The 10,368-nt window shown below is 37.4% G+C and overlaps 3 protein-coding genes across 4 annotated transcripts; 2 read left to right on the top strand and 1 right to left on the bottom strand.

Moving 5' to 3' along the window:
- The first annotated feature begins 663 nt into the window (after positions 1-663).
- Positions 664-2,146, top strand: LOC116120397. The gene has a single exon (XM_031406355.1). The coding sequence runs from the start codon at positions 777-779 to the stop codon at positions 1,893-1,895; it is 1,119 nt and encodes a 372-aa protein (XP_031262215.1). The 5' UTR covers positions 664-776; the 3' UTR covers positions 1,896-2,146.
- Positions 2,147-2,703: 557 nt separating this feature from the next.
- Positions 2,704-4,745, top strand: LOC116120407. 2 transcript variants are annotated; one of them, XR_004126533.1, is made up of 3 exons: positions 2,704-3,199; positions 3,294-3,403; positions 4,050-4,077. XR_004126533.1 is itself a non-coding variant. In XM_031406372.1 (3 exons), the coding sequence occupies exons 1-2, from the start codon at positions 2,709-2,711 to the stop codon at positions 3,340-3,342; spliced, it is 540 nt and encodes a 179-aa protein (XP_031262232.1). In that variant the 5' UTR covers positions 2,704-2,708; the 3' UTR covers positions 3,343-3,347; positions 4,050-4,745. The 2 variants fall into 2 exon arrangements, 1 of the variants encoding a protein (XP_031262232.1); XM_031406372.1 differs by having other exon boundaries at positions 3,294-3,347; positions 4,050-4,745.
- LOC116120387 (26S proteasome regulatory subunit 10B homolog A) lies at positions 3,729-9,600 on the bottom strand. The gene is made up of 14 exons (XM_031406343.1): positions 9,373-9,600; positions 8,874-9,028; positions 8,567-8,752; positions 8,101-8,231; positions 7,801-7,945; positions 7,413-7,684; positions 6,979-7,103; positions 6,376-6,419; positions 5,621-5,752; positions 5,388-5,465; positions 4,688-4,770; positions 4,479-4,601; positions 4,321-4,381; positions 3,729-4,240 (listed from the first exon to the last, which is right to left on the bottom strand). Exons 1-14 carry the CDS (start codon positions 9,470-9,472, stop codon positions 4,073-4,075), a joined length of 1,803 nt encoding a protein of 600 aa, XP_031262203.1. The 5' UTR covers positions 9,473-9,600; the 3' UTR covers positions 3,729-4,072.
- Positions 9,601-10,368: the final 768 nt, after the last annotated feature.

Genomic DNA, 10,368 nt, shown 5'->3' with positions numbered 1-10,368 from the left:
ATTTCTAAAATTAAAAAGTTTGTCAAACTTTTTTTAAATTCAGTCAAGAAATATTTGATTAGAAATTGAGGATGTCAACGCCCACATGAAAGTGTGTAAGTAAATCTTGATTAAGAGGAACCATGCAACCCCACATGCAAACCACGAAACGACATCACTCTATACAAACTTTAGGGCTGGCATATTGCATAGAGTCAACCCACTCCCACTTTTGTATGTAAATCAAATTATCAGAATTTTCCTTTCTTTATGTGTAATCATCAAGAATCTTACCCAACAAGTTCCAAAGTTCAAGGATCGGATGGCTAAGAATAACACAATATTCCAATATCAATTTCCATTTCTCTCCTCATTTTTTCTAGCCCAACTCTCACCGTAGAATAATTTTTTTGTTCATCCAATTACAATACAATCAATTAACTATGGGTGTAATCGAGCCTAACTGAACCGAGTTAATCAAGCTCAACTCAATTACTATAGTACTGAGGGGAGTTTGAAAAATCGAATTTGAACTCGAACTCGACATTAAAGAGGGCAGTTTGGGACGGTTACATCTTTTTCCCTCTTTAAACAAGAATATTAAGTTGAAATGTTGATTAAGATTAATACACTAAGTACAAGTTCCCATGCTGTGCTTTATATAATCTCTCCCTTGAGTTACTCTTTCTTATTTTCTTTATTACTTGTAGGGTCACAAAGCTCTGAAACGCTCATCTTTAACTCTTCTCTTTCTCTTCTTACAAGAACTCAAAAACTCATCCCTCCCTCTCTGAATAATGGATACTCCGAGAATCCATGAACCCGAAACTCTCTCTCCATGCACCACTACAAGAAGCAGGCGGAGCAGCGATTCAAACTCCCCCGAGTTCGAGTTCTGGATGGTCCGAAACCCGTCTTTTCCTCAGCCTAATCTGCTCTCAGCTGATGAACTGTTTGTTGATGGTGTTCTTCTTCCTCTTCATCTCCTCTCACTCAAACCTTCCGACCCACCTGACTCGAACCCCCTTCCGGATCCTGAACCTCCCAACAAAGAGCCAGGTGACCCGGAGACTGGACCTGGCCCTGGCCCTGGCCCGGAGTTGATTCATGTAACGACTGAGTCTGCTAATGGGTTGTCGAGTTCGAAGCGTTGGACGGACATTTTCAAGAAAGGTGACAAGAAAGCAGTGGCGAAGAACACGGAAGATAATAAAGATAAAGAGAAAGAGAAGAAGAGAGAGAAGAAGAGTCAAAGTGGGGTGACTTCAGCGGAGTTGAATATCAATATATGGCCTTTTTCAAGGAGTAGATCCGCCGGGAATGGTAGAACCCGACCCAGATTGTTTCCCGGAGCTCCAGGGAACCGGAAGGTAAGTAGTGCACCGTGTTCAAGGAGTAATTCAGCGGGTGAGTCAAAGTCAAGGAAGTGGCCAAGCAGCCCGGGTCGGCCCGGGGTCCATCTGGGTCGGAGTAGCCCCATTTGGCAAGTCAAGCGTGGTGGAGGCTCAGGTGGGAAGAGCGCTGAAACTCTTTCTAAAAACAGTGAAAAAGTGGTCAGTAAAAAAGAAGTTAAAAGCAATAAGCCAATCGGAAATGTCAGCAGTGGCAGCGGCAGTAGCAGTAACAGCAATAATAATAATAATAATGGTAAAGTTAGGGTTTTGAATTTGAATGTGAATGTGCCACTGTGTATTGGGTACCGGCACCATTTGAGTTGTAGAAGCGACGAAAACAGTGCACTCCGCGTTGCGGGCGTAGCTAATAACAAGTCAACTAACACCGCCGCCGCCGCCACCCCCACCTCCTCAGGCGGCGCTGGAACTGCTAGCGGCGGCTCCGACGGTGGCCATGGCCATGTTACAAATAACGGCAGTCTGTTCAATTTCCGCAGCCTCTTCACCAAGAAGGTTTATTAAAGTTTACTATTATTAATTAATCATTAACTACTCTAGTAATAGTACCCAAGGTTTGATTTTTTCTTTTTCTTTTTTTTTTCCTTCTTCTTCTTGTTGATTCTCTTGTGTAAACCAACAGATAAATAGACGTAAAAGTTAGGCATAAATATTGTATGAAAGTTTGTTCGGTTTTTTTTGTAATATACCAAAGTTATTGATGTTGAATTTGTAGATCTCAATGGAAACATAATTATATGAATGGATGGCCAGTACATTGCATTAATTCATATTTACTGTTTCTTTTCTCTTCTTTTTGCTGGTTGGGTCTCTCGTTTTATCTGAATGTTGCACGCTTCAAATTGAGAAGAAAGGTGCTATTTACAATTTGTTCGAGGAGATTTACCATTCCAATAACCCAAGTGAAGCTTTTGAGGTTATTAATTATTTAATTATATTAATTAAGCCACCACCCACTCAAACTCAATACATGCTTGGGCTCAGTCTGACTCTTGAGCGGTCCTGAATAAAAACTCATGCCTGATTCCTTTTAAGTGGTAACCGGGATGTCCTCTGTGCTGTCGTTTTATCAGCCCCAATGGTATTATATTCGTAATAATAATAATAATAAGGCAACCATTATTTTTTATTAAGATATAATTAAAAAAAAAAATGTGAAAATTTTATGGTCAGTTTTAATTCTGGATGGATTTGAAATCCAGAAGCTTTTTATTTATTTATTATTATCTAAATAAAAAGAAAACAAAATTAAATTAAAATGATAGTGATGTAACGCAAGTGGCCAGACAAAAATCCAGCATATAAAGTATAAACAAAATGATGACGTGGCAATATACTATATCAGCCGCGCGCACTAGAAGGAACGAATGCTTCTACTGCAAATATGATCAGATAATTTTCACGAAGCGGATGGACGAGCCGGGGGATCGAACCGTAAGGAACCGGATGACAAGCAACGTCGAGAAGCGAGTGAAGTACGCCGAGGATGCTGCACATGACGGAGAGCATTCTAACTCCGGAAGCAACGATTCGGTTTCTGAATCAATGCGCTTCGCCGCCGATTTATCGACGAGTTTCCGAATCTTCTCCGAATCGTTGCTGAGGAAGGAGCTGGACGAGCTGGAGATGATGAAATCTAGAGAAGCTTTAAGATGTGAAGCGGAGAAGCGCCGGGTGGAGACGGAAGCTGAGTTGACTCAGATGCTGGCACAGACTCAGTTGCAGATCGCGTCTTCCGTTGCTGGGATGAGTCCCAGCAGCAAGAGAAAGCGAGTCGAAGAAGACGAGTCACCACCAGTATCTCAAAGGCAAATTCTTTATCTTAAAAGTCTCGTTTCGATTGACTCACTGAGTTGATTATATTTACTTATATATACACACATTTTTATTTAATCAATGCAGGGAAGGAGCCTTGCTGCTTAGTCTGCTCCAATGCAACTTCATCCTTTAAAGTTGGAAATTTCATTTTCCATTACTCCCAAGGCCAAAGGGGAAAACTAGAGTCAAAGAAGGTTAACTCCATGGACATCGATTTTGTGACTTATTTTGAAATATTGGATTACGACTTATTTTGAAATATTAGATTTGTACAAAATTCAATGAATCTCGAAAATGAATAAAACCCCCTACAAATTCATCAAAATGTCATTTGTCTTTTGTGTTCAAATTTGTGTATATAATTCGAATCATATTGTACTTACACGCAATTATGTATGGCCATATAATAATGGTTAGCATGATTGCAATCGTTATTAAGAGATAAATAAAAATAGATTGACAAATATTTCTCATAAATTTTTTGATAACATAACAGCTCGTACTTTAATCAAGTAAGACCCATCGTTAGATAGGCAAAGACCAATTGTGATGAGCTGATTTTTGGGAGAAAATTAGCCAAAAGTGTTTATCGGATAATAATACTCTTAATAGATACTTATCTGACAACAGCTGGTTACAATTTTGGAGGCTTGGCTTTCGTCCGCAGACATTCTGCATTTGAACCCAACAAATCAATTTCAATTAAATAAATTAATTTCATATGATATAAATTCATTATTAACAGACTAAATATTTAAAGTAAAAAATTTTGGCTGCAAGATTCCAACCCTATCTGTACTACTACTATGTATAATCTAAAATTTTTAAATTGAAATGCAGAAGGTGGAAGATGCATCAATTTATCAACATAAATCCAAGGGCTGTTTCTTTGTGGAAGAGTAAGAATTTTGGTGGGTTTCGGGTGCGGTATTGAGTAGAGACTTCTGTCTATTTAAAGCACTGTCGATGTATTCTTGCAGAGGTGGAAGATGATCTTTGTCTCCGTCCTTGGTCACTTGTCCGCGAATAATCTATCAAGGCCAAAAGCGTTAGTATATAAGCAAATCCCAGAAGAGTATGAGAACACGAAAATTAAAATAGCGACGATTACCTTTGATGCCCATGAGCGCTCAGCTTGTTGACACACATCCCTTATATCCCTTCCAGACATTCTGCATTCGGTGGTTGGTGATTGAAGATGAGAAACGGAGAACTTAAATAAGCCAATGAGGTGAAAAATTTTAAATATGCAGAACATGTCCAACTTACTCTTCTGTAACAGTGGCAAATGCAATTAAATCAGACTTTGATAAGTGCTTTGCATACGAAGCTGCTATTTCCTGACGAGTCTGATGATCGGGTAGGCCGAAGGTAATGCATGAATCAAATCGACTGTGAACAAGATAAAATTGAGTCATACAAAGCAGTACACTTTAGATAGAACTGCCCTCGTATAGGAGAATGTGCACATATATTACCTCATTAAAGCAGGATCAAGGTCTTGCTTTCTATTTGTTGCAGCAATGACAATCACTTTTTTATCCTGTTCAAATCCATCAATCTGCAGAAAAAAAAAAAAAGTACTTTCAGTCAAGATCACGGAGTCAAAACATATATAAACTTGTTACTGTTTACAGTTGCATTCAAACACGTGAATACAGACAACTATATACATGCAAGAAGTATTAAATGTACATATGTAATTCACGACAAAAATTTCCCAAAGATATGAAAATGCTACTCATACAAGATGTTGTATCAAACCAGAAAACCATCTAGATCATATAAAGCAGCAAGGATTCATGAAATGCATTACATTATGCAGACCGTAGTTTGGGAATTGCGCAAAAGCAGTGTGCAAGAAAGTATATCTATAATAGATTTTTCCACTTTTCATGAGTTAAAGAACTAAGCAGGGTCATCATTTGAGGTTCGATTAAGAGCTTCAAGTGTCTGGATAACTGTTAACTCTGAGACAAGCTTATGTGCATCATTGGTCCTATGTTGATTGACAAGATATGGATTCTTTGCACCAGTGTTTGGCACAAATGCTGATTAAACACATGATCAGAAAGGAATAAACTCCTTTCTTCCAACACCAAGAAACACAGCCATGTCTAAGATGCATGCTAAAAAGCTCAGTTTCAATAATAAAGCGAAGTGGAATTCTGGCTTCACCTGTCGCAATAGCACAGACAAAATTCTCCGTGTAGCTTCATGCATTTCTTTATCACGAGCAATAGCTAAGGAATCAACCTGTATTGGTGCTCAGAACAGAAAAACAGAGTAGGTCATCAGAAAAATTTCAACTTCAACAAAGGATAAGGCGTCACTGATTATAAGAATAGTGAATCATAAATTATACACAAACATGCATTACTTATGCAGAAAGTCATTATCTGCATGAGTACCTCATCCAGAAAAATAATAGCACCATTTGGCAGCTTTTCGGCAAGTGTGAAAACTTTTCCCAACAAGCTTTCACTTTCACCATAATATTTTGACATAATAACCTCCAGTGGCAGATACACCAATGGAGCACCCTGCAAGGCATGCCACATGCTCAATTTTAGGCTACTAAAAAAGGGAAAAAAGCAGAAAGTAATGTTGATTTGATTCATTTTGTTTAGCATAAAGAAAATTCACATGATATGCAGTATGCCATTTTATGCATATGCAAAACTTTTGGTGCATACAAATTTTCCCTACTTAAACTTACCAGCAAGTCGAGAAACCTTACAACAACATTCATTGTTAGTCCTATTCATGAGCATAAACAAAAGGAACCCTACGTATCAAGTCCTTTGCATATCTGAGGAACTTTTAATAGTGGGACCAATAACAACCATTCACTTCTTCAAATAAAATGCCCCTCCAACTGACAAATTACAACATTTAAGCTATGCCCACACATCATGCAATTAAGATCTAAAAAGAATTACCTAAAAGTTTCTCTTATATGTTTCTTTCTAATCAGTAAGACTCAAAAGGTATAATGGAATATACCTTTAAACTAATTGAAATAACACATATCATAAATTAATCATGAAAGTTGGAAAGAAATTGGTTTTTTAACACAAATCACTAAAAATTAAGTTACAATGTAAAGATAAAGAACACAGAAAAGTTTCAGCTGAAATTGTTACTAAATTTTCAAGTTTCTCACCGCTTGATTTGCAATAACACGAGCACAAGATGTCTTCCCGGTACCTAAAATTGGACAAACATAACAAACAAGTTTTCACTATCAACTAAAACCCAAACCAAAACCGAATAACTAGATGTTTGCATCTACAAGTATTAATATGCTTTCAAATTTTGTAGTTGGAAAGATACACACGAAAAAGGCTAAATATAGCTTAAAAAATATGCTTGCTTCTTTCTGCAATCGATAATAATGTGTCATGTGTTTGACCACATCCATATAGCACTCCTTGCTCAAGCACAAGACATCATAACCATTTGTGTGTTTAGCTTAATACAACTACTATATTCTTCTTATGATTCTAATATAGTAATTTGGGCAGAAGGGGCACAGAACATTATAACAATGAATGAACTATGTCCTAGGCACAAAAATACATCAACCAACAGGGTAAAACTGAAGAGCTCATTGATTAATTAGAGTGCAAGACCTATAACATGTGCTCCTAAACATGGCAGACACGAAAGATGATAGATGATATGCTGTCTATCAGCAAAAAAAATCATTAAAAAAATACACTTTCAGCGATGTAATAGAGGAACTTATTCAGGGTTGAAGACAAACCTGGCGGGCCTTCAAAGAGCACAGCTCGAGGTCTATTTGACTCAAATTTGCGCCGAGTCCCACGAGCAATATCATCAAATACTTCAGGACTCTGAAGAGACAACAATACAGTATCTTCTATTTCTCTGCACAATGAATAGTTAAGAAGTATATTATAATCTCAAAGTTTGAGATACATATAGCACCTTCGTGTACACTTATTGATAAGCAGCAACGAGTGTCCCATGCATAATGCGTTATCATTAAAATCTTTATCAAGAAATACTAAAACTTAACAACTATCTTGTCTGCTTTCCTGCCCTTCCACTATGGCCCCAGATTCCAATATGTCTAAATTGTGCTTCATAATATCAAGTTAGTAAATGGAATTAACAACATTTGACTTGAGAACGCAACAAAAACACATATAGTGCGCAACAGCACTTTTAACATACCTCTTTTGCTGATCATACCCAGCAATATAGTCCCATGATATCTCAGCATTTGAGGAATTCAACTGGGGTTTGTCAATTCCATAAATTCTCACTCCCATAGCCTGAAGAGCAGATATTGTATTTTCTACAGGTGTCTCTTGTGTAATTCCATCTCTAGGTTTTCTATCCAAGTTTCTATTTTGGCCCAACCTTCCACTAGCTAATTGCAAAACAGACACAAAAGCATCAAGCTCTGCAGAACTCAAGCTCCCTTTTTTTATGAACTCAATTTCCTGCAACAGTTCATGTAAAGCAATATGAAAAAACTCATATTCTACAAAGCTCTTGTTTATAATATATAAGAATCTATATAAATGAATTCATAGGATAATAGCATATGAGTATTAACTGCTTTATCTGAGGTAATAAGTGAACGAAATATGAGGATGCATAGATCATCTTCATGTGTATTCATATCACTAGAATAGGATTGATCCCCTCCACGTTTATTCTGCTTTTCTGGATGCCTAAGTGTTAATTGCCAAGCAACTGCACTGAAATACCAATAGGAAACAAGAAATTCAGTGCACCTTATTAATCATAAGACTAAAATTAACCCTACTTCGAGCAGAAAACAAATTAGCATATTCATGGTCCACAATCCCCAAAACAAAAATAATGAACAAAAAAACCAATGGTTTCAGTTAACCTGTCCCAAGCACGCAATGACATATCTGAACCACCACCATGCTCTTCAACCTTCAGTCCAAGATTTGAGACAAGGTTTGCTATCAATTGTGGAACTTCACATCCAGGAGGTACTTGGAACCTAATGGTGATCTGTGAGTCAAAATACAATGCTATTAGAGTTAATTTAGCAATAGTAAAGTCCACTTGATTAATGATGGAAAATGAAATACAAACTATTATTGGAGAAAAATATGGCGATAGATGCAATGGCCTTTGTTATATGTTTTGAGACATGAAAATTTGTGGTTTTAGATGGATGAATCAATTACAAACTCATCAATACAAATAAATAGAAAGGTAGCTTGGCCCGTATTAAGATATATGCTGAAAATAAATACTACGCAAAGCTTCAAATAAACAGAGCTTCTAATGAGAAGCAAACTAAAGAAAAAATGTTGGAGATAGTAAAAAATAAGATCAATGACCTTTTGGCCCTTAACAGCAACAGTAAACTTGGGACAAAACCTATACTGCGCTCCCTTCTTTTTGATTGACTCTTCAATTCGCTGTCGTTCTTTCTTCGCAATTTCCTCCAAGTCCCCATAACTTGAAGAAAATTCTGATGGCAATGGAGAAGATTCTGATGGCAATGGAGGTTTAGCAGAACCTGCCTGCACCAGAAACCAAAATTCACAAGTAAATAAGCCAAAAAGACTGTGAATTCAACGTAATATGTATTCAAAATTTCCATTTCCTAGAGCTTAAGGTGCTTGTCTGACAAATTACACAAACCTCCTCAGCGTCTGCATATGCGATATTGGTCACTCCAGCACCAAATAAACTAGCTAAGATAGCAGGGAACATGGAATGAGGTCCTGAAACTTCGGGAAATAATCTTGCCCTTCCAATTTCCGAAGCATTGAAATGAATTTGTCGCTCAAAAGATCCTGCACACTCAACAGCATAACTATAAATTTACTTTGCACCAATCGCATAGATTTAATGAAGTAGAATGTATTCATCCACCTCCAATAAATACAATTAGAACTCCCTTGCTTTCGCCGTTTCAAAATGACTTTTTTCTCTAAATACCTCTTATTAGTAGCTTGATTTCACATTATAATTCTTTAAAATTTAATAAATTGCTCCTTCCAATACATAATTTAATGATCGAAACATCCATTTTTTCACTTCTACAACCTATAATGACTAATAATTTACTACTTATATCTTACTTGATCAAAAAATAAATAAAGAGTGTAAAGCAAAGCGATGATCGTGATGAGCTTACGGTGAGGAAGACGGCGAGGCAAGTCACGTGACGGAACGCGGGAAGGGAGCGGGATACGCCATGCCGGAACTGTCTTCGCTAGTCTCCGCAAAGCCGCCATGCGAGGGACAAAATAGTAATAAAATTTTTATCTTTCTCACACTTCCAGAGCATACGTTTGCTCAGAGTCCGCTGCGAGGTTGAATTGAAGTGTGACAACGTGGCAATGATGGTAAATATTGACTCATTGAGTCGGTGGTTCTAGAAAAATTCGTTTTGAAACGACAATTCCTAAGGCAGGATAGTAGTGACATAGTACTTCCTGTACAGTTAAAATGATTTGATAATTTAAATTTAAAAATAAATTAAATAATTAAAAAAGATTACAAAATCAATACGGTAAATAAATATAATAAATATATAAGATTGTAATATCAATTTATAGGAAATAATTTGCAATGTTTTAAAATTCAGCCCGCCCAGCCGATTGAATCGAGACTCGACCAGTGAGCCGGGCCAAGTGAGGCTTAAAACCATTATTATGAGTCTGCTAAGTTACACCCACGGTTGGACTGGTGCATTGTAGCACCCGCCAGTCTAACCGTTATTTAAAAAAAAAAACAGTTCAGCTTTAAAAAATTAAACCCATATTCTATAAATTAAACAGTTAAACCCTTAGTCCCAAAGCAAATATCAATTATTTCCCCCCTTCCCCTTCCCCCCCCCAATTTTCACGCCATTTCCTTCACTTTTGGTCTGAACCTAAAATCTTCCATTGGAGTCTCCCCTTCACCATCAAATTTCGTCGCTTCAGCCATCATCGTCAACTGCTTAGTTCGTTGTCAGTTGGGGTACCGCGAATCTCCTCCCATTTCGCGATATTCTCTATCTTCTCTTCACTCTTCTTCACCGCCGATCTACTCTGTTCAGCCGTCATCATCGATCTCGAAGCTACATCATCGATCTCGTCTTCTTCTTGCCCAGGAACTGTCGCCTCTTCATCACATTTGCTTGATC

The sequence above is a fragment of the Pistacia vera genome, unplaced genomic scaffold (genome assembly GCF_008641045.1).
Source record: "Pistacia vera cultivar Batoury unplaced genomic scaffold, PisVer_v2 Contig126, whole genome shotgun sequence".
Lineage (NCBI taxonomy): Eukaryota > Viridiplantae > Streptophyta > Magnoliopsida > Sapindales > Anacardiaceae > Pistacia > Pistacia vera.
This window is presented reverse-complemented; position numbering and strand designations above follow the sequence as displayed.